A 24,305-nucleotide genomic window follows, 5' to 3' on the forward strand; every position below is an offset into this window, starting at 1 on the left:
TGCATCCTGTGGCACAAGCAGCTGTCAAACTTTTTATTCAGAAAAAATAAGTTGGTGCCAAAATTTCCCTAATGGCTGTGGTGAAAAGCAGAACTGCTGAGGGAGCTAGTTATTTCTAGGGAGAATTTCCCCAAAATTGGAGGGAAGATACTAACAGGAAAGGTGCAGGAAAAAAAAGGGGGGCATGCAGCTTTCCAGGCAACTGGAAAAAAAAAAAAGCTGGCGAGCACCAGTGTGCTAAATCCTGAATTATAGGGAGGTTGGGGTATCTTATGAGTGTTTGTCCCTGATAGGAAAACTGTTAAGGAGTCAACTGCACTGATTTCTCAAAGTGTAACAGAAAGACAACTTATCTATAACTGCTGGAGGGAGTATAATACAGCAGTGTAATTTTGAAAAATAGGATGTATTGCAGTCTCCTCCGTACTTTGAAGTCTTGGGCTCGGACAGCATTTTCCGCGTGCATCGTGGCTGGTGGAGTGGGGCAGGGATCAATACGGAAGCAGCATTTTCAGCAAAAGGAAGCCCTTAAAGGGTTTAACGTGAAGCTTTTAGTCCTAGGAGGAATTTCTTTCTCAGTTGTTTTTATTGATTCCCCTTTGATGGGGGATGGTGAGGCTTGCTGGGATTGGAAATCCTTCTCTCCAGTTTGACTCTCTCCCAGATCTCTCCGAGCTGAGTGATGTTTCAAAGAGGGGTTTTTAGCGTGCATACACATTGTGCAATGTGATCTCTCTGAATGGCAGGGGCCTGTGAGCTTTTCATATATGAGCTGGGGACTGCACACATGAAACTGCAGTGTTTCCTGCCACAATAGGCTTGAAATGTGGCAGTGCTCTGAAATGTTTTTCCGTGAACATCTGTGGAAAATGTCTTGCTCAGATTCTTTCCATTCAAGGCAGAACTTGCTGGCTGCAAGCAGAGATCTCCTCTCTTCTTTCTCCACTTGCTGTTGCAGAGGGACGTATTTATTCCATTTGGTTAATGATCTGAAATGTTAATGTACAGGCATTTGTTTGAAACACCCTGAACTAAAAAAAAGGAAACGTGGATTTTGTTCACCGGACCGTATGAACTGGAAGTGAGGGTGGGGGAGTATGGTGAGGAGGAGCCTACTAGGTCATTAGTTTTCAAATATTCAATCAATGGGAGATTGTTCTCTGCTGGATATATTTTAAGACCAGAGAGGATCTTGTGAATCCTCTGGTATGACCTCATGAATAACATGGATCGCTAGACCAGTTTCGTAAAAAGAATGCCTTTTGTATGTCCAGCTGCTCTAAGCAAAATAAGCTTATCTGGGGGGCAGGGGAAGCTGTCCCCTATGCAGAATTTAATATTCCTCAGTGCTTTGTTTGTTTGTTTGTTTTCCCATTGTAGGACAGAGAGGTTCTGCCATGTCTTTTATAAAGGTTGCCCAGTGATGTGAGGAACAAGAGCAGCTGCCAGTGCCTGTCTTGAAATGTTCTCTTAATTTCATCACACTGTTTCTACTCCAATGCATCCTCTCTCCTCCCGAGCTGTTGGTTGATGCATGTGTACACAGCCTTTCTTTCAGCCTAGAACACACCTGTCTTCTGTCCCTTGCTGTTCTTCTCAAGTCAGTGTAGGAAGATAGCTTCGTAAACTCTGCTTTGGCATTTGTCCTTTAATTTTCAATCCCTTTTACCATGAACTGGGCAACCCAGGTTAGTGTTTAGAATGTCTTTGCCTGCTACACACTCACAGGGATTTCCACAGAAGTGACTTATTTTCCTTTCCCTTGAAGGAAGCAGGGAGAAGGAAGCTTTTAATCTCATGTTGAGAAGTGTGTTATGACAGAGACCCATTTGAAGCTTGGCTGTGCTCTGAGCTGTCTCTGCTCTGTGCCATTCAGCAGAGGGTAGAAAGTTCTGGAGAGAAAAAAATAAAAGAGAACTTGTAAGGGAAATATCTCAATGAAATCTTCAACTCTGGATTACATCTCCATGTGAGCTCATTGCACAGCAATGTATTATCGTTCACTTTGGAAGAGGCTGAGATAAACCAAGAGCTGCTGAAATATGAGCTGAGTATTGATGTTGAACTTGCAATTAAAATGAAATGATGCCCTGCAATGACCCCGAGAGATACTCAATTTCAAGAAGGGCGAATAGAAAGATTCTTAAAGGAAAGAAAGCTTAATCACGGAAATGAATGAAAAGGGATGCAGCAGAAAGTCTTTGGCAAGAAAGGCTGGTATTTTCCAGCCACTGTTAATGGGCAGGAACGTGCTTTGTCATTGTGTGCCTTTGTGCATTAATTTGTAGCTGGAAGTAGAAACCACAGACTTAACTACTGAGGGCTTCTTCCAGTAACAGCTATTATGAGGCTTGGGGTAAAGCTTGTTAGGGAACAGCTTCACAAAGAAGCAGGGAAAGGGCAGGGGTCTGGAAAAGTCAAGGTGAAGAAACTTTTTATCTGGAGAAAGGCAGGTCATGGAATTCTCAGTTGAAGAGTGAATGATTTGGTGCCAGGGCAGCGGTGAGTAATATTTTGGACGATGCAGAACTCGTGGGTTGCATCAGTTGTTTTCCCCGTTGTGGTCTGTGGTGCTGTCTGATTGCATTCAGGGAAGCTGCACGCAGGAATTCCAGCCCCCCTGGTCAGTAATGGACTGGGCACAGGCTTCTTGCAGGGAACAGTCTGCCCTGGGTCTCTGTTGTCATCAGATTACTTGACCTTTCTCTTCTCTGCTTGTCTGGGAAACAAAAGTAGCTTGTGTCTGTGGGGAGACTATACCTTATTTCTGCAGAGAAGTACAGGGTAAAATGATAATCAGAGAAGACAAAACATCACGTAGGACTCTAGATAATTAGGACCGCTTTGTTACAGAACTGGATTTTAACTGGCCCTTGGTTATTCTCCTTCCTTTTCCCATTTTTCTTGCAGATTTAAAGTGTTTGGATTACTGAGCAGGGAATGAAAGCAGGAAGAATGGGGTGGCATCAGGTAGAGATGGCTCAGAATTTTTCTCCAATTTGTAAATCCTTAAGTTGAGTAAATTAACTTGAGCAACTTGAACTCCTCCTTTCCACCCTGCAGCCCCTTCCGTGTGAATTTGATTGATTGAGCACATAATAACAAAATTTGGTTCAGCTTACAAACACTTTTTCCTTTCATTTTTATAGGTAGAAGAATTAGCATAGCACTTTTTAGCTGAAAACTGTATTACTGTAGGATCTGGCTCCTGGAGTTACCTTCCTGGTGAATCAACAGTTTGAGCATTGAGATCTAACATAAAAGGGAACATTTAGAGAAAAGTACACTGAACAATTCCTGATTCTGAAACCTGGTTTGTCTTTAAGCACTTCTGGGTTTGTACTAGTAAACTTCTAACCTCAATTTCTTCACTTTCTGTTTAAAGTTGTGTAGTGTTTTTCAAGCGTTTGGGAGTCAAGAAATACTATCCTGACTGCAGCTGCTTTTTAATATAAAATTGTTATTTTTTTACTAAAGAAAACTTCTTTTAGGGGTTGTATCTAAGCTTACATAAGGCCTTACTTATAGTGAGGAACAGATATTTTGGTTCATTTTAAATCAAAGGTCTCAGCAAAATGTGGCAATTTATGATGCTTAGCTCTTAGAATTGGGAATGCTGGTTTGTTTTGTAAATCTGTGCTCTTTAGCTTCCATATTATCAGAGGGAATGACACTTACCTTCAGATCTGAAGTTATTAAAATCCAGTCATTTCTCAGCTTTCAAGCTCATGATCAGCTTTTCAGCATTTAACTTTGCTTTGTTCTTGATGAGTTTTACAGGTCATGCTTGATCTGTCAGCCCTGCAATTGAAACTAAGCTCTGGTTTGTTTATTCTCCCAGGTGACCAGTAGGTGCCAATAACAGTATTTCAGACTGTTAAATGCAGGTGGCAAGGTGGCCAAAGCCACAGCATCTGTTATCTGCAGAGTTCTGTTTTTCTCGGTGTTAATGTAGCATGAACTCATATCTCACTGAAGGAGAGAGTTCCTGTCACCTCCCCAACCCTTCCTGTGACACTGTACGTGCTTGAGCATGATGATGCTGAGACCCTTAGCCAGTGTCATCAGTGTCTGCTGGGAGTTGCCTGTTTCACCACATGCTTCTATCTGTAACCAAGGCATTGAGGTGTTTGGCCTTTTTTTGTGGTGTGTTTTTTTTTTGTTGTTGTTGTTTGTTTGTTTTTTTTAGTTTTGTCTTGGAGGGCAAACACTTAAAATAGTTGGGGTTTGTGTACTGAGTCTTGCTTGGCGTGGTCCAGATTCAGGGCCTCTTGAGCACTGGTGGGAGAATGGGGCACTCAGGCAGCCTCCTACCTTTTCAGGTTTTGTAAGGGAGTGGGAATAAATCTCTGAAGGTGCTTTATTCTGTCCTTTCATGCCTGAGGGCAGCCTGAGACCCAGGGCATGGGTCATGTGGGCAGAAGGTGTGAGATACATCCAAAGAAGACATATAACCCTAGGAAGTTGAAGCCACGCAGTTTTCCAGACTGAACTGAGAAACTTTCACTCTAATTAATCTTGCTTGGGTTTAAAAAAATAGTGAAATGTTGTTTTCCCTCTTCAGCTGGAGAGGGAAGATCACCACCTCTGACACATCCCTTGACTCTTTGTTGATGTCCAGTTCTAGCACAGGACAGTGATTTCTGCCTGGAGGCAGAGATGGTAATTTGCAGGAGATGTTACCTGCTAGGGAAATAACTAGAAGGAAAGAACTGTTTGTGCCTTACCAAGGGGAAGCACAATCCTGAAATGCCAGTGCAGCCGATGCCTTGGAGCCTTCCTGCCCAGGAAGCTTTGGCTCTTCATGGGGGAGGCAGGCTGGAGATGTGCTTGGTGACCCGAAATGAGACGTGTGTTGGGAGCGCCGCATTTCCATGATCCACAGAATCCTGGCTGAGTGACCAGCCAACCTCAGCTTTTACCCTTGTGACATCCACTGGCCAGGAGTGCTCTGACCCTGCTCCACATTAGCAGTTTGTTGGTGTGCCAGGCTTTGAGGGCAATGTCTGTTCAATGCAGGAGGTACCTGGACTTTCATCCTAGAAATAAGGCCTGAAAAATCCCATGTATCCTCTGTCTTTCCTTGTTTAACCGGGTAGGGCAGCCCATCCTTAGCCCAACAAAGTCGGAGTCATGCAGTTCATCTCTCTTGCTCAACCCCTCCCAGCATCCAGCCTGTTTGCTGGAGTAGAGCATGTCCCATATTCCTGACATGATGTCACCTCACTTGCTGCAGGATAGGCAGAGGATAGACTCTGAGCTATGGACAGTGTCAGGATTATTACGGTACTGTTCTGCTTTTGATCAGTGCAGCAGAGGGAGTGTGCTGGGAATGCAGGGATGTTCCTAGCAGATTTTGACAGTCTCTTCACTTCTTTTCTTTGACACTTCATGCACAGCTTGAGACTTTTCTGCTTATAGTTGGCTGGAGTGTCCTGGTCCATGCTGCCTTTAATCCCCTAGGACCTTGAACTTCTGTCTGCACAACTCCAAACAAAAGGATGGAAAATGTCTTGTTTTATCTGAACACAAATAATCAAATAGGCTGCAAGGGGAATATAGTTTGGCTTGTGTGTGTGTGTGAATGTCAGGAAACAAATTGAATTCACACAAAACCAGTTTAGATAGATGCTGAGAAAGCAATCAGATTAATCTCTGTTCATTTCCTCAGAAAAGGATACCATCATGCTTAGCTTAAGTTAGGGCTGCAGCCCGCTTGTGAAGTCATTACCTGAGCAGCTGATCTCAGTATTCTGGATCTCTTACTTCCTTAAATGTGTTCTAGCATAGACATGTAGGAGTCTTGGTTGGTAATCCATGTGTAACCTCTATTGCATCTCTACCACCCTTTTTTTATCCTTGCTTGGTGGGGTAATTTGCAGTGTTAATTTTAAGAGAGATCTTCTAGTGTCAAAATGGATGTCAAACTCTCGGATTATATGTCTGCTTACTGCCCTTGTGTACAAAAGTACAACTGCTTCTGGGGCAGAGGAGAGGGCTGTAAGAAAACTTATGGTATAACAAAGAGCAGCACATTGTGCCCAGTGGAAATTGCAGGAGGGGAATGTTGAAAGCTGGAGAAGTAATTATTGCATTGTAGTTGGAATGAATTTCTTCGCATGCTGTGTATTATCTGTTGACCAAAACAGGCCAGGCCCTTGTAGTCTACAAAAGTTGCAGCAAAAATTAACTCTAGCTTCATGATACACCCACATTTCTTTCCAGAACCTCAGTTTGGGAATGATGTGGTATGTATGTGCCATGTGGTGAGCTATCAGTGTAGCTTTCCACAGAAACCTGTTGAGAGGGCAAGGCACAAGTGGGTTTTTTTGGATGATTTCCAGAAGTGTTCTTCATTAAAAGCATTGTTTGCCACTGATCTTCAGTGCATTTGAAATGTATGGTTCTTGTACTAAAAGAGTAGCAGGTAACAGTGGAGGAGAGCAAATAAACAGCTTTTCTGTCCTCCCAAGTCACCCTTCTCTGCTTGTCATTTCTGCTGCTGTGCCAGAAATAGGTGAGCCAGGTAATAATGGCAGTCTAGGGAGTGTAAAAAGGGTTACTTCTTAATCTGAGTCCCAAGTTTCTTCTTGGGTTCCCTGCCTCTTCCCCCCGAAGTCATCCTGGAGGTCACTGCTGGGATCAGCTTTCCTTCTATTCGTCTCCTTCACCCTGTTTAGTAGAGAAATCATGGAGGTATTTTGGTACATTCTTCAGTTTCTGCCCTGTGAAATAGAATTAACAATGCTGGCGTATCTGAAGAGTTGTGATTTTGTTACTTTTGCACTAGAGATGCAGCTGTTTTCAAAATTGGGGGAAGTTTTGGGTTTTTAACTTAAGTGTGTCAGAAGTCAAAATATCACAGTGTTGTCATGGTATCTGAGTATTTCAAAACAGCCTAATGGTTTTCATTGATATCATCACCACTTTGCAGCTGAAGGAGTTGCTGTACCCTTGGGCTTTGAGACATCCACAGAAGAAGCTGTCTGTGGCAGAGCCTGAAGGAAAACACGCAGAAAAGTATTATCAGATGCACCACTTGTATTGTCTGTTCTAGTTCCACTGTAGAGCCATTGGTATTGTTAAGATACTGTTTTAACTTGAATTCCTATTGACAGCCTCAACAAAAAGACCCATTCTGGATTAGCCTGAAGACCTGAACTCTCATGCTCTTAAAGGAGTCACCAGTGGAAGACCAGCTCCTTTTGTGCTGGAGAGTAGAAGGCAGACTTGGGCAGCAGCCTCTGTGTTGGGTGACAGGTCTGATGGTCTGGGTACTTTGTCTTAGTACAGGATTAAATAGCTAAGAATGAGAAACTATTTCACAAAACACTTAAATGGTTGCTTATCCCTGCTTCAGAGCTCTGTCTCCACAAACGAGGAAAAAATACTTCGAAAACGTGCAAGAAAGGTGTTGGGTAATGAAGTAAAGCCTGTCCTGAATAATTGTGGTTACTCTTCTCCAGGTCCCGTGTTCAACGTCTCGGTGCATTCTGACAGCCCCACGGTTTACCAGGGTGAGGTGGCAGATTTGCTGTGTATCGTCACAACGGAAGGAATGCCCCTTGAGCCAGGTATTTCAGCAAAATTATTTCACTCCTAACTCATTTGACTTCAGAAGTTACATCCCTATGTCCTTTGAGTGAGGCTGGAGAGCTGAGAACCTACAGTTCTGTAGAACTAGACAAAAACAGGAGCATGTGCTTGCTTTACACAGCTCAATTTAAAGCAAGTTTCTTGCATTTCACCTTCTGAGGGGAGAGGGTAAAGAGTTTCTTACTGTTAAATTCCCCTCTGCTGTCCCCACCAAGTGACCCCGCTGCAGACAATCTAAACCCACAACCACTAGCTGGGCCATGAAAACTCTTCCTGTTCCCTTTAATTGGGAAGGAGGTCCATTGGCTAAACCATTTAGGAGAAAATGGTTATCTGTAAAGAAATCTTAGACACCTGGCCAGTCAGCTTCACACTTGAGAGTGAATTTAAGGCTTAAGGTAAATCTAAAAATCATAATAATTGACTGCTGCAGCCTAAATGCCAAAATGAATGTTCATTGCCTTCAGAGCTGAGCATCCTTTTTCATGTGGAAGAAAGAAATACAGTACCTAGTTCCTGTGAAAAGGATAGCAGACACTTTAAAAGCAAATTTTTATGGAGAGCTAAAAGTTCAGAGAATTGCTCAAAACCTAGCTGCTTGCCAAGCATTGTCTGAGCTGCTTTTCATCAAAATGCTGTGAGAGTAACTCTCTTTCTTATGCCCAAAATTTGGGTTTGGAGAGAGTTTAGTCATTATGTATATTAATATAAATATCTCTTTAAAATAAATCTACAAATATATATGTAAATATAAATGTATGTGAATATATCTAAATATAAACTTGTCATGATTCATGCTAAACTTAAAAGCCTACTCATAAACCACTACAAAAGAGGTGCTGTGCAGAAAATATTACTTACGATGTAGTAGCTGATGAAATGAAGTACCAGGCTTAGTAAAGGCCCATCACTTTGAAATTACAAGATGTCTGTTCTGCATTAAATCTGAGCGTGGCAGGGAAGCAATTTGCTAGATTACAGTCGTGTGCTGCCTGTGAAAAAATGATAGAAGTCTGTAGATTGTATTATTGAAATGCTTGGTAGGGAGGAACAGCTGAGTAAACTTTATTGCTGTCAAAAGAGTCATAGCCTGGGATACTGGGCATAGCAAGCAGTGATGTGTGCCTGTGCATCCACCTCAGCCTGTCCCGTGGCTTTTGCTCAGCAGGAAGCCTCTTCCAAGCTGAGGTGCGCTCAAGCTCTTAGAGGTATTGTTGCAAGGTGGTACCCAGAGCAGCTGCCTTCCTTTGCAAAGCAATAATTGCTGACAGGCAGCAGCTGCTGCTTCTGCTGGTGTTCAACAGCCTAAATAAGCTTGGTGTTGCCTTGTGAAAGAGGCCTCAGCATCCCTGAATCACTTAAAACTTGAAAACTGGAACACAACAAGTTCCACCTGAATATAAGGAGGAACTTCTTTACTGTGAGGGTGACCACACACTGGAACAGGTTGCCCAGAGATGTTGTGGAGGCTCCTTCTCTGGAGAGGTTCAAAAGCCCTCTGGACACAGTCCTGTGCCATGTGCTCTAGGATAACCCTTGACCAGGGAGGTTGGACCAGATGACCTCCAGTGGTCCCTTCCAGCCTTACCCATTCTGTGAAAAGCGGCCACTCAGTAGCAGTGGGGCTCTCCTGTCAGTGCTTCACTGCAGTTGGGGTTGGGATGGTTTTGTGTGTATTTGGTACCTTGAGCCTGGGAGGAACATGGACAGTATAAGGATAATCAAAAAGGTTGAAGTAAAAAGGTGTTGTCTTTGAGGAGCTGCTCATCAGCACAGTTACGTTTTAACTTGGCAACCTCACAAGGGTTTGTGGGTGTCCCTTGAATTGATAGATTACCCCTGGAGCTGGAGATGATGCTGTTTCTAGCGGTCACGGGCAACCAGAGCAGTCTTAAATGTCAGCACTGTAATCTGTTCCATAGCTGGGTAATGTCATGTTGGACATGGCAGACCTCTGTGGTGTTTTTTTATCTTGTTTATTTCGTGTTGGTGGTTTGTTAAGGTTTTTGTTTTTTCCTTTTTCAGTCTGTAATGGGGCAGATGAGGCACAGACAATAAATGCACCTAGAACGGAGTAAAGTGTGGCATTGTGGCAGGCTTTGAGGGGACTTTTCAGTCCACACTCTGAGCCTCTTGGTTGCTGGATGAGCAGGATTTGGGGCCTAACCAGCCCAGTCATGCTGTGTGATGAAACCCCATGGGCCTGAGAATCTGGTCCATCTCCAGGCCTTGCTGGTCCTCTGGATGAGACTGGCAGAAGAGCTGCAGGGAGCAGCTGGAATTTATGCAGGGTGTGCAGACTTCCGTCATCCATCTGCCTCCTTGGCCTTGGGAGCTGGAGAGGGCTAATGGGGCAGGTTAGGGGACAGGCTTAAGGGCTTGTATGGTAGCAAACAGATGTAGTTCCTCACCAGTAACCTTTTTCTTCTGTATCCCATCTCTGATCTGTCTTTATGCTGTGTCAGTATCACAATTTAATTCACAACTGGAATGGAGGACTTGCTTTTTAAATTAGTCCCAAATGTTAGACAGACTGTGAAAATAATGGGGCTGTCTCATCCCACTGGGGACATGAGGCACGCTGTTAGGGAAAGCCCACACCTGGCAATCAGAGAAACAGGGCAAGAGTTGCCAGCATCTTCTGGAAGAAAACAAATGACTGCAGTGCAGACGTGGTCGTTCCATTTGGGAATGTGATGAGAAAGGAGAAAAGAGCAAATGCATTTGACTCCCTTCTAAGGGGCGTGGTGGCTTTCAAGGCCATCTGTACTTCTTGTGTCAGATGTGCTGCAGGGCTGTGGTGTGGGATCTCTTGTGAGCAAAGGAGGACCAGGCTGTTTCACGAGATGTCCTGTAAAACGCACATCCTTTGAACACATTGCGTATGCCAGCCAGCTCTGCTCTTGTGCACGTTGGCACTCAACTCTGCAAGCATGCATGTGGATTAGTATGTATGCCTCCTGTAATAAGCTGATGTCAGGGGCCACCTTGTCTCCCTCTCTGTATGCAGAATCAGAAAAATAAAGTACTTCCAAGGAGCTGAAGAAAAGCTAAATGACCAGTTATCTCTGTCAGTGCCATTTGTTACAGTTAGATTGATCCATTTTTGTTGTTTTGTTTTTTTTTTTTTCCCTAGAGGCATCACTTATGGTTTGAACCCTTTTCTGGTAGAGGCAACTCACAATGCTTTCAGTGTGTGTTTGTGTGTACCCACCCTGTGGGAAATTTTCAAAAGGGTAGGAAAGGTTTTGATGTGACTGCTACATGCTTTAATTTCCTCTGCTTCCTTGAGACCCTGCTGAAATCTAGTGTGTGTTACTAAGCCCAGTACATGGCAGCAACTGCTCCCTCTAAAGAAGTGCTCCTTTGGCTTGGCAGCTGTGGTTGGTGTTTTGAGGGGAGTGTGTGTGTGTCAGGGGGGAATAGTAGTTCTTCTGTGCCCTGAAGATATAAAAGCTGCTTCTGATACTTCTGTTGAATACACATTTTCACAAATGATCTCTCTAGACTTCCCAGATCACCCATTCTTGGGCTGTGTGCTTAGGGATTTAAAAGTATTACTTACTGTGTCTGAAAGGAGATGTGGGGTTTTTTTTATCTGCTCCAGACAGACCCAGTGGGCACTCTGGAGAATTTAACAAAACCAGCTTGTTTACCCCTTATATGGCTTGAAGTGGTTTGCTCAGCTCTCTAGGAAGCCCTATTCAACCTCATTTAAATGTAGTAAACAAAAAGGGTCTCAAAATTGTGATTCAACGCTGTAACAGGATGCTGAGAGAGCTCCATTCTAAGCAGTGGAAGTGTATGGTTCCTAAGAAGCTGGTCTAGAAATAGGATTCCGTTTTTTGAGGAGTGATTGGTCAGGGAAGTAGCTCAGACCCAGACAGCTTAGCCCTGTGTGTCAAATCGCAATGTGCGTAAAGATGTGCTTTACATGTTGATGATCCTCGCTGGCTGAGGAGGGGAGGAAGCACAGCACCACTGTTACTCTGCTCACAGAGCTCTGAAGTGTCCAGCTCCCAGTGCTCTCTGTTCCTTTAGGGCTTCCTGTCCTGGTGGTACTGAGGCCCTCAATGCCCTTGTGGGCTTGGCACTGGGATGTTACACTTCACTGTGGGGCACCTTGGCCAGGTGTTCCACACTACTGACTGTGTGGCACAGAAAGAACCAGGAAAAGAAACCTTTGTTAAGTGTGAGTGTGGTTCTTGAAGTGGAGTTTCTGTAGATTTGGGTCAAAAATTGAGAGTGACTTGTCAGCATTGACAGAAGGTGTGTGGAATGGTGCAGATGTCTAGCGTGTACCTGTTTTATGTCAGTCAATCTACACACGGGATTATGTCAGACTATCTACATATGTATTAGCACTTGGGAGCTGCTAGGCATGTTCATCTCTGATATTTAGGGAGCACCTGATTTATGTCTTGGCTTTGCTAAATTTGCCTGTGTTTTTATTGCATGAAAGCCAGAGATATATAGAAATGAATCAGATGACTTTGCTGTATTAAGCTATTTCAAGGAGGATAGTGACAGAGTACTTGGAGCCAAATCCTCCCTCTGACTGTCTGTAGTGAGTCACTAATTGCAAACTGTATACTGACTAATAAAATATGTTGCCATAATACTGTTGTCCGATGTTGTAATTACAGAAGACAGATTCAACTATTTCAAAATGACAGCAAGTGCCTGTACTCATCTTCATATGTGAAGGGAAGGGAACCTCAAATTATCTGAGATGCAAAAGAAGGAATTCTTCAAAGCTGCCTGAGGATCTGAAGGCTAGATTATTATCATCTTTTAATATCTAAATTTATTGCTTAAACCCTTTTCAGCAAGGTCAGTGGTGTGTTAAATAAAATTTGACTTAGCCTGGAAGGTGTCTATATGCTCCTACAGCACCTGGAAACACAAGGGCAAGCAGCAGTCTTGGATCTTTGGAAGGAATTGGTCGTTCCCAATGTGACTGCCTGTGGACCAGCACTATTACCGTATTTGGCATAAACAGACAGCAGGGATGAAGAGTGGTTTCTATAAACAGAGCTCTCTCCAGCAGAGGCCCTGTTTCCCATAGGCACTTGGATGAGTGCACAAAGCAGAGGTCAAAGTTTGGTCTCGTTGACTGAACATGTGTTTATGGTAATTTTTATTAACTTTGGTTTCAAGGGAAGTGGTCCGAGCGCTTTGCCAAGTAACTCAGAGTAGCGTTTGTAGGATGAGAGGCAAGAGGGATTGCTCTGAGGGCTGCTGCTCCATGTGACCTATGCCGAGCCCCATGTAGGATTGGGACACCTGCTCCTGCTGTAGGGCTGCAAAGCAGGCCAGGTGCTCTCCCAAGGTCCTGTGCATTGCCCAGAAGGCCAGGCTGTGGCAGGCAGGGCAGGAAACTGGCTGGTGTCCCAAAACAGTTTGGTCAGACACGGTCTCTGATAGTAACATGTGCTTTCTCCTATTTTTGTTTTGTTTCTGTAGATGTGTGTAAATGCAGTGCACCTTAGGAAGGAGTTAATTATACCCCAAACACTGGTTTGTTTTCTTTTTTTTTCTGCAGTAAGGAGGAATGTCCCACATGGCCAGCTGATAATATAGTTCAAGTAAAAGAGCTGAGGATGTCCTTTTAATTTACTTTAAAATATGGAGGTTCCCTTCTTTGCCAAGGTGCTAGCTTGCCTGATAGAGGCTTAAAAATGATCTTCACTTAGATCTGTAAACAATTTCAGTACAACAGCAGGTTTAGGGCTTCAGTTATTCCATTAGCCTGAAGGTCAAATGTGAAAGTTTAGAGAAAAGCAAACTCAATTAGACAAAAGATCAGTTTTAAATTTCAGATTGCTAGCACTGTATTTTTCAGAGCTCTCAATACTAGAAAATGGAGGTCTGATATATTGCCAAGAATCACTGGGACTGCCCTAGGTGTGCACACACTGTACCAGTACTGCAAACTCAGGACAGAAATAGTAACCTCTGTTCCCAGTTTGGGCCCATCAGCTTGCTCATGTGCCAGGAAGGAAGAGCTGTGAGGAAACAAGTGAGCAGGCTTTCCTGTCTGTGCTGTAGGTCAGGCCAGGTTTCTGACTCTGACAGGTGTTGCTGGGCTCATGATAGCAAAGAGCAGCGGTTATTTTAAAAGTAGATACTCAGCTACATCTGCCTAATAGGGTTAAGACTGAGATCTGCTAATGAGATCAATAAGACCTTGCATGAGCACACAGCAAGCTAGATGTGCTGGTGGACTCTGACTACCTGTCAGCTGAGTTAGAAGTGTAAGTTCCTGCAGATCCATATTATAGACTGTGTCCATGGGTGGTGAAACTTGTACAAGGCATCATGTCTGATGTGTCACAGTAACCCACAGCTCTGGGGAAAAATGTATAAAAGCAGCATGGTCAGGCTTCGCTCCTGAATGTTTTGTACTGTTGCAGGTAATTCTTTGTGCACTATACAGAATCTGTGTTCATTTAGGCAAACTCTAAATGTAAGGAAGGGGCCTTCAGGATAGAGCCTCCTGATTTTGTGGCTGTGTAGGTCCTGCATGAAGACCGGAACTGCAAATCACTCTCTCCTAGCAAATACCTAGCACTCCCACTCCCTTTCACTGTAGGTGCAGCATAACTGTAGAACTTCTTATGATACTAAGCCTGCTTGGTAAAAACTTAGAGTTAAATACAAATTTTAGAATGGCAGGCAGAAAGGCAAGAAATCTCTTCTTTGTCATCCCTGTAGTAAGTCACCCTTTCTGTACAACTCTATTCTCCCTGTCAGTGCGTTTCATTGCAGTTCACTGCTTGAATCTTCCTAGAATGGACATGTTCAGGGAACTCTCTCTTTTTCTTTCTGTTTTCTTTTTTTATGTTTTCCTCTGCTGTCAGACCAGCGCTGCCTGTGCTGCTTACAGATTAACCTTTCTGCTGAGAAATGGCACTGTGAATCCTTTTCAGAACTCACCAACATGTCTGAATTCTTCTTTGTCCACAAACGCAGATGATATGTCCTTTGATGTCTCCTGGTTTGCTGTGCGCTCCTTTGCGCTGGACAGAGAGCCCGTCTTGCTGGCCTCGCTGGACCGGAGAGGGATTGTGACCCAAAGCAGGAGGAATGGGAGCAGTGATCTCAGCCTGGAGAGGATCAGCCCTCTGGAATTCCGGCTCCGCGTGCACGGCTGCGAGGACCATGACTTTGGGAATCACTACTGCGTAGTGACCCCATGGGTGCGATCCGCCACGGGCGTGTGGCAGCGGGAGCCTGACATCAAAGCCAAACCCATCTTTCTGTCTGTGAAAATGGATGGTAAGAGACTGAAACATGTGTTACTCAATTTAGTTTTTAACACCTTATTATGTCTTTTTGTGGCAAACATTCCCCGTAACTACTTTTAAAGGTGCCTCTGGTAATCTCATTAGATTTTGTCATCTTTTTTTACAGTTTGCAATTTCTTCTTCGAGATTCTTCAGAGTGGAAGAATCTTTTCTGCCATAGATATAAGACTGGAGTGGTTTTTTTTCCTGATCACCTCTTGGTGATGTTTTGCACAGCTCAGGCACCTTTCAATCAAGGGCACGGTATTCTCTCAGTGTTAACCCTTCTGCTGCCTGCTGGAGGAAGGCTTGGTTTGCAGATGGGGCATGTGAATTAGTCACATTGTGGTTAGTGTCAAAGCTGGGAAGAGAAAATCAGAGCTCTGACTCCTTCCTCCCTCCCTAATGACAAGACATGTTGCTCCCTGCCCTTCATCCCTTGTCTGCTTTCCACCCAGAGTTGCAAGTGTTGCTAGACTTCGTGAGGAGGAAGTTGCACGCTAGATACTGCATTCAGCACATAGCTAAGGAGGAAGATGAACACAGGAGGGGTTTTGAACTAGTTGCTTTCTTGATATTTTCAAGAGAGGTCATTTTTGGAAGTTCCCTGAACTTGAAATGAACAATAAGCTTTTGTTCTCCCCACTGTGCTGATAACTATTAAAACTGTACTTTCCAAACTCCTTACAGTTCTTACTGCCTTTTAACTGAGCAGTAGGTACTTCAAAATCCATTTTTTTGTTTAGGCACCAGCTTTGAAGGTTGATTAGACAGGGTAAATATATAGTAATTCGAATAATTCAAAGCAAAAAGGAGTCTACTCCTTGCTTTTTGGAAACATGTGAAAAAGAATGCAGCTACACTCAGCCTCGGATGGAGAAACAATCCAGTGCTTTTGTATGGAGAAATGTGTGATAGAGTGACTCTTGGAATGAACTTTACTTTGCTATCTCACTCCAAGGCTCTTCTGTTGCTTCCAACCATTCCAAGGCTTTGAAAGGGTGGAGGAAGAAGAGGAAAGGGAGACCAGTAAAAGAGCAATTTTTCAAACCTGGGAAGATGGAAATCAAGAAAGAAATTACACTGATTTTCTTTCTGAAGTAATTAATCTGCCACTGGCTGAATAATGGGGGATTTTCTCCTTTTTCAGGCAAGAAGAAATAAAGGGGATGTCTGAATTTCTCAGTGATATCTTAACGACTCTGCCTTCCTTTTTCAGTTCTGAATGCTTTCAAGTATCCCCTGTTGATTGGCATCGGTCTGGCCACTGTCATTGGACTCCTCTCCTGCCTTATTGGGTACTGCAGCTCCCGTTGGTGCTGCAAGAAGGAAGTGCAGGAAACGAGACGAGAGCGTCGCCGGCTAATGTCGATGGAGATGGACTGAGGGTGGGAGCTGGACACACTTGCATTTTGGGAGAGACTCACAGGGCTCTTGGATTGTGTTGAGACACTTGCTCACAGTCCCAGACAAGACAGTGCGTTTGCTCTCTGATATCAGCCTGGACCTCAAGCTTCTCCTCGTTACACGTCATGTCCTGAGAACAATCAGGCCATATTTAGCAACTTGGGAGTTCTCCTTTTCCAGCAGCACTTTCTGCATAGGGATTGTGTCCTTCTAATGTGCAAACTGTTGAGCCTTCTTTCAGCAGGGCCCTGTGACAAAATTCATTAATGTTTTGTTTGTTTGTTCATTGGTTTTATTTCCCCCCTTGTGGTTTTGGAAAGATGTCCCTGTACGAAAGCAAGGTGGGCAGGATGATGGATGGGAAAGAGGCTGGTAAAAGTGTTAGACTTCCACTGTATTAACCAATCTACTTTTCCCCTCTATCTCCACACCACCATCCTGTTCCCTTTCTCTCTCCACCTTGGTATCTCAGAGACTTCTCTGTGTTGGGTTGAAAGCTGGGGATGGTTCCTGTGCTGGAACCATCATGAGGCTGTTCCAGCAAAGAATTGTTTTATGGTTGTCAGCATGCCTTCTCTTCCCTGGCTTTCCAGGAGATTGAGTTAATCTTGACACATAACTTGCCTGGTGGAGGTCTTTGAAGCACTTTTATAAACCTTTTCTTTTCAGTGCTCAAAGCTCTTAGCTGTGGTGAGTAGGGACTAACTTGGCAACCCTTAAGAGTCAATCCTCAGACAAGCATTTGATGGATGTCTGCCTATGGCCACCTTCTTGCCCACCCTTCCACCTTCTCTTCTCCCCACTACAGCTGCTCACATTGTGCCTGAGATCCTGTTCTGCTTGTGGCAGGGGGGCACGTGGTATCTAGGGACAAGGCTCAGCCTTCTGCTGGCCTCAGCAGGGAGGTTGGAGACCTTGCTCCCCTGGTGATGGTGTGACTTATGAATACAGTTAGAGATGGATCTTCATCTGCAGTTGGCCAGCTGATTGTGTTTAGAGACTTGTAAACTATGTATTACCAAATGCACAGACCAGACTTCAGTGCTGCTTCTGCCAGTCACTCACTGGTAACCCTCGAACCTGTGAGCAGAATCTGAGATCTGCAGTAGCTGCAGTGCAGCTCAGGGCAGGAATAAGAGCAAGCCCAAGGGGGCATCCAGAATCCTTCAGGTTCCAACAGCCCTGGTCTTGAGCGTGGACCTGCAGCAGGCCTCTCCCCATGGGCTTGAGACCTATTCCTTGGTGCTATAGTACAGAAGTCCTGCTTTGGTCTTCCACATGCACTGACCTGGCTCCTGAGAGGGAGCAGCATCTTTGCCAGGCAGTTCTGTCTTCCCAGCACAGCTGGTGTTTTAAGCAATAAAGGTCAGAATAAAGATACTGTGTACAAACAAAGGAGGAAGTAGGACTTCACCACAGTCAGATGTGGTAGCCATGGTTTGGCTTGCATCAAGAAGGGTGAGAGATGCAGAGTTGAGTTCAGGGCTCAATCCTTTCCATGGTTTTTAAGATGGAAGATGGTAAAGAAGAACATCCATGGAAGGTAATGGCTGTGGTGTGCTGTTACCTGATTAGATATTAGTTATGTCCTAGACAATCTGCTTCTCTAATAGCTCATCCCACTGCGTATTCCAGGGGAGCTGCAGGTCTGGTATCTCGGCTATGAAGGTTTTTTGTGGTAAGTTTTCTTTGTGTGGGTTTTCTTTTTTTGTCTTGCCTTGTGACCTTTGTTCTGAGGCTGATGTGAGGGGGTTTTCCAGAAGGCTGCTCTGTGTCCTGTGTGTGAACATGCACCCAGTCACATCTGTGTGCATAGAGGTGTCCAGTGATTTTTGAAAGATGAATATGAAACATCTCAAAAATGGGCTTAATTTGCAAAGTTGGGGCTTGCAAGTTGTTATTTGACTCTTTAGGACATTTCATGTAGTATTCCAAAACTGGGACCCCCAGACCTACGAACCTCTGAAAGACTTTGGCCTGAAGGTTCATAGGAACTTTTCTTTCTGGCCTGATGTTTTTCTTTCTGGAAGAGCTCTGAAAAGGCCTCTGTTGTAGGCAGACTTAGCTGCCTTTCCTGAAGAATGGGGCAAAAGCAGTCTGTACCTTCCACTGTGAATGCCCAGAAATCTGTAGCAATGCTTTCCAAAGGAAGGGAGTTCAGGAAAGGACTCACTCAGATATTACTTTGACAGCAAGAATTTTTCTTCTTCTCCTGTCCCTGCTGTAGTGAAATCTTGCTTTTTCCTGGGATGTTATGAAACACTATCCTGATGTTTGGGTGCTGGCTGTTGTAGCAGCTTCTTTCCTGCATTAACATCTGCCTTTCTTCTCAGAAGGCATGTGGCATTGGGGCATATTGGGAGGGGTGGAAGTGGTGGTGAAGCTCTAAGCCCAGCATCATTCACTTTTTGTCCTGGCAGACTGACTTCTTGTCTACGCCCTTGGTAAAGTTTTAGGGAGAGAGGATCATGACCGTAATGCAATAATTAGGGAATGGATGAGCAGGGAACCGCCAGCTCTTCCCAAACACACAATATAGCACACTTCCTCCCTGCTGGAAAAAAACTCAGGGTTATTTTGGTCAGGGCTCCCTTCTTCTCTAGTGAAAGATCCCCATGTCCTTATCTAATGCTGATCTTCCTTCACAGCCCATAACAAACCATCTTTGTCACTCCAAGTGAAGGAAGTTTGCCACTAGCTTGTACTGCTGACAGCCCCTTGGAAGGCAATGCAGCATCCCATTCCACCCTGTACTTGCTGTAGTTGGAAGGCTAGAAGCTGAGGGGCTAGATCTAGCCCCCAGGTTTCCTTCTACTTGTGCCAATTTTGTATTATCCCCTTTTTTAAAAATAGAGTGTGAATCTTCTCTCTAAGGGAAAAAAAAAAAAAATCTAGGTCACTTTTCATGTTTTTTATTGTTATTATTATTATTATTTCCTGTGTGACCAGGGTTTGTGTGAGTGGAGGTGTGTGTGCATCTGGTTGTGTATTAAACCTGCAGAGTATCAGAAGAGTAAGCTGCCTGTGGTGCAGTACAAGCATCCATATCCTCCCTGCTGCAACCTGTGGTATTGTCAAAGTATCCTAAGGGCTCACATTGATCTTCCTCTGTTTGCATTGCCACGTCTCCTGGTTAAGCTGGTAAATTCCTCCAGGCACTTGGAATTTCAATCCAGGGCAACCTTGAACATCATACAGCAGAAGGGCAAGGTATTTTCTTTCTTTTGTTTTAATTTCAAAGTTATAAAATAAAGTTTTGGGCACAATTCTGGAATGCAGGTACTGAATAGTTCTAACAATGCTGTGTAAAATGTTTCTTTTTATGTTTAAAATAAAGAGCGAGCCTTTTTGATTATGTCTGTGCTGTGGGTCTCGATGTCTGAGCTATGGGCATTTCCTTCCTTGTACCCTGCATGTATGCAGACACTATTGCTGAAGGTATAAAATGTAAACCTTACAGTCCTGTTTCCAGCACTGTTCACCCTGTAAAATAAGCATGAGCCCTATTTTACAGTAAGTTTTAAATATTTGCCTACATTTCTGTGATGAATTGGGAAGCATAATTATTTTCTGAGTCTGTTGTGTTTCTACCCCACTGTAAGTCACCTTTTTTGTTGGGAGAGTTTTATTTTGATTAGCTAAGGCCAGGAGTCACAGTTGGGAGTGTACATTTAATATCTGCTGTAAAACCTGGCATTAGATGTTGAGTCTTCCTTGACCCCTTCATGAGGCTTCTCGTTTCCAAGGTACCAGGAGGAAAATCAATAGTGTTGGAAGAAAACTTCCTGCTTTCTTTGCCAGTGGCTGAATTTAGGATGGTTTTTTACCCCCAGCAACCATGTAAAGACACCAAAATCATACAGCAAGGAGGTGACTTGCTGTCATGGTTTAATCCCAGCTGGCTGCCAAACCCCACACAGCCCCTCGCTCACTCCCCCACCGGCGGGATGGAGGAGAGAACTGGAAGGGTAAAAGTGAAAAAAGTCCATGAGTTGAGATAAAGACAGTTTAATAGGGAAAGCACAAGGCATGCACTCAAGCAAAGCAAACCAAGGAATTCATTCCCCCCTTGCCATGGGCAGGCAGGTGTTCAGCCATCCCCAGGGGAGCAGGGCTCTGTCACGCATAGCGCCGACTTGGGAAGACAAAAACCATGGCTCTGAATGTTCCCCCTTCCTCCTCCTTCCACCAGTTTCATATGCCCAGCATGGCACTCTCTGGTCTGGGGTATCCCTGGGGTCAGTTGGGGTCACCTGTCCTGGCTGTGTCCCCTCCCACCTCCCTGTGCCCCCAGCCCACTCGCTGCTGGGGTGGGGTGAGAGGCAGAAAAGGCCTTGGCTCTGTGTGAGCTCTGCCCAGCAGTGGGGAAAACCTCCCTGCACTATCAGCACTGCTTCCAGCATGAATCCAAGACACAGCCCCATGCCAGCTACTGTGAAGAAAATGAACTTCATTCCAGCCAAAACCAGCACACTTGCTTTCCAGCAGGAAGTTGTTTGAGGCAGCAGTGGTTTTGGGATGCCAAGGTGAGCTTTGGCAAGGTGAGTTTGTGTTCAGAGTGCTGTATGCTCTGAGATGGTTGCAGTGCAGGCCAGGTGACAGCAAAGTGTGTACCCTTGGCTTCTTTCTACATGGAAAGTGTGCTCTGCAGACTGTGCTTGCAGGAAGCTGGAAGGTGGCACCAAGCTCTAAATCCTTAAGAAGCAACAGGAGCCATCAGCTGAGATAGAGGAATGTCATAAATGGTCCCTCAGCAGAGCCTCTGCCAGCTGCAGGTGTCCAACACACACTTGTACAGCAGCAAGGAGTGGTGTGCCTGTGGGACAGCAGTCCTTGACCTTGAGCTGTGCAGGTTACAGCTTACAGTAAGCTTGGGTTAGCTTTTATGAAATTTGCTTGCCTTCCCTACCCCCTGGGATGACCTGGGTCTTAATACTGTTCTTGTAAACGTGCTAGGATTTTGTCATAAGAAAGAAAGCTGAAAAGTTTACGTCTGGAAATGAAAGGGGGTATTGGCAAGTAAGTGCCTGGGTGTTGCAGTGAATGATGGGCAGTATCAAGTCTCTCACAATCTTGGTACCTGCCATGGGCTCAGCTCAGCCACCTGCTGATAGAGGTATGGCCTGCTGCCATAGGGGTAGTCTGAAAAGCACTTTTGTGCCAGAGCCTGAGAGTTCAGTTGCTTTCATAACACCAGGCTCAGGCAACACGCTTGGCTGTCCTTTTTCTCTGACAGAGCCTAGTGGTGCTGCTATGGCTCTGGCTGACTGCCCTGCTCGGGTCAGGGGCGGTCCAAAAACCCTCTGTGGGCTGAAGCTGATTGGTGTCAAACAGGATGCATGAGAAGACCTGCCAGTTCTTTGTCATGTGAAGGCGAAGCCCAGTCATGCAAATCTTCTGAGGAAATGTGTGGCTTTAGCCTTTCCTGTGGGACTTCCCACACTTGTGTGATTGCAGGGGGCTGAGGTCTGCACAGCAGGTATCAGGACAGATAGTGTTTCAAGAGAGAGTCTTTCAGTGACTGACTGAAGCTGTGGGATGTGCTAACTGAAGGAAAAGCCACTGCTCATTCTTGTGCCAGGCAAGTACACCTTAAATGCCACGTGTAGCCTTCAGTCAGACAGCCCTTTGCCAGGGGTCTCCTTCTGCTACTGAGGAAAATGGCATTGTGCTGTGGTCAGCAGATGACTGATCCTGAGAGCTCCAGGGGAATGCTTGGGTTATTGAGGAAACCAGGCTCTGTGGATTCCCAGATCCCTCAGAAGAGCTGCCATAGACACAAGCTGTTCTCCTCTCCCTGGCAGCAGAGTTGCATTCCATGAAGTGCCAGAAGCATCAGAGCATGTCTGCTTCCACCTCTGCCAAGGGATAGAGAGGCAGGACTTCGCAATACAGGCTTTGTGAAAGCAAGTTACCATTGTATTATACTTTGTTCATCTGGGGCTTTACAACCTCCAGCATGTGCTGGGCCTTAGACCAGACCACGGACTTTGGGTGCACCTCTGTAATTGTCAGAGGTGAGTGATGAAGCTGCAGACAGACAGACACAAAGTTCTGTTTCCCCTTGGCAACTTAACCTGGCTTATGCCCTCTGGTTCCTTGCTTGTACGATGCTGGCAATGATTTGACATACTTAATGGATGGTAGGGAGTGCCAAAGACACTAAGTTCCTAAAAGTTTCCTAAAGGGTGGAGCTAGAGAGAAGGGAGGATGAACTTGCAGAGCTCCTTCAGCAGAGCTGGCAATGTGAACTTACCAGTTACTGGGCATCTGGGAACCCAGAGATGTCTGAGAGGACAGGACTGGTGTTGCTTTTGTAGCTTGTTGCCTCTGTGCTGCCTTCAGCTCTACAAAGGCCCTGGCATGATGTGCAGTGTCTGGGACACTTAGACTGTGGTAAACAGGGAAGATACCCGTGCTGCTTAGCATTTGCCTGGATGCATGAAAGCTGTGTGTGGTTACAGTCAAATGCAGGTTCTGAATGCAAGTGCAGTAGCTGTAACCTCCCCTTTGGTGTTCAGGTACATCCTTTTTCTGTCCCCAAACTTGTTTGCTGATTTAATCTGTGTTTTCTTCCCTCTGCCTTATCTCTTGTTTTTCATGCTTCCCTTCAGGAGCCTTTTCCTGCCTGTGTCTCTCTGCATCTAAAGGATGATGGCCTTTTGTGCTAGTCTCTCTGGAGTTGAGTGAGGGTACAGTGTTATGGTGTGTTCTTGAATCATCTGCTGGGAGCTCAGGCTGCAGAACTCCAGCCCAGTGCCCGCCACAGATCACCTGCAAGGCTGGCATCCCGTGCACGTACACGCAAATGTTCTGTAGTCACTTTCCTCATGAGGACTCCAGGCAATATGCAAGGAAAGTAAGCATTTCTGATGGGGAAATGACTCCAAAGAGACATTTATATTCCCTTTGCCAAAGCAGAAGGGACAGATTTTCTTTCTAAGAAAGATGGGTTTAGCCTGCTTTTTCCATCTGCTTGCTATCATAACACAAATTCTGCTCAGTGTCTAGGAGTTCCAGACAAGCAACCATTGTGCTGAACATTTTCATTTTTCAGGATAACAACGACGTGATTCATTGTTAACACCCAGGATAGCTACTCTGGACTTGAGAAACAGGTAATTAAGGAATGTAATTTATCTGAGCTACTCGAGATATGTATCTTGGAGTAAGAACCTGAAGGCACTTGTTTCTCGCTGCTGCTGTAGAGGAAAGCGCAGCTCACCCGAGACATGAGAATTAGGCAAGACATTTGTATAAAAGTATTGGGCAGACAGGTAGGGGCTGAGAAAAATGAGGTAATGGCAGCTCCCTCTAGTGATGGACTGGGGAGGAGGGAAGAAGCCACAGCAGGGAGCTGTGGTCATTATGCAACCAACAGACAGATGATGGGTCCTCAGTTTCTCTCCAAACATAGCTTATGTCTCCGTGAAAACACTTCCGGGATGGATTCTGATCTCGATTTTGTTACTTGTGTAACACCTCTGCCTTTGCATAAGAGTCCTTGCATGATGGTTATCTGGATGAATCCAGTCTGCTCTAACTGTGGTTTTTATCCATGCGCAGGCTCCTAGACTTCAGCCAAGCAGCTTTGCTGCTGTGTGGCTACTGGAGTCAACCATGCCTCATACTAAGGTCCCTGGTGTGTTATCCACAGTGTCCAGTCCCTCTGAAGGTGTCTCCTCTAGTAGCTCTGCCAACAGCAAGTGACTGAGTTTCTTGGAGTATTTAGAGCAAAATCATTGCCATAAGGTGAGTCTTCCCGTAAAAAAATGATAATGTGTCTTTCCACTTTTATTGTGGCTTTGGCTTTCTCCCACAGAGACAGACCTTACACACAGGACAGACCTGGTTTGTGTCACTGCCCACTCTCTCCTCTTGCCCCCATCACTGCAGGCTGACCAGCATGGCCTCTTCCTCTAGCTCAGAAATGTCCATCTCTGGTTTTTCCAGGGAGAGCCCCTTCAGCTCAGAGTGCTCAGACTGGTAGAATGATATGTTTCATTAGAAATA

General features: G+C 44.9%; 1 protein-coding gene across 1 annotated transcript in view; it reads left to right on the forward strand.

The window, feature by feature from the left end:
* Positions 1 to 19,647, forward strand: part of PTGFRN (prostaglandin F2 receptor inhibitor) — a 40,854-nt gene extending 21,207 nt beyond the window's left edge. Inside the window, exons 7-9 of the mRNA XM_017731421.1 lie at positions 7,467 to 7,574; positions 14,572 to 14,877; positions 16,105 to 19,647. Coding sequence (XP_017586910.1) covers positions 7,467 to 7,574; positions 14,572 to 14,877; positions 16,105 to 16,271 — 581 coding nt within the window. The 3' untranslated portion in view covers positions 16,272 to 19,647. The remainder of the gene's footprint in view (positions 1 to 7,466; positions 7,575 to 14,571; positions 14,878 to 16,104) is intronic.
* Positions 19,648 to 24,305: the final 4,658 nt, after the last annotated feature.

The sequence above is a fragment of the Corvus brachyrhynchos genome, unplaced genomic scaffold (assembly GCF_000691975.1).
Source record: "Corvus brachyrhynchos isolate BGI_N302 unplaced genomic scaffold, ASM69197v1 scaffold152, whole genome shotgun sequence".
NCBI lineage: Eukaryota > Metazoa > Chordata > Aves > Passeriformes > Corvidae > Corvus > Corvus brachyrhynchos.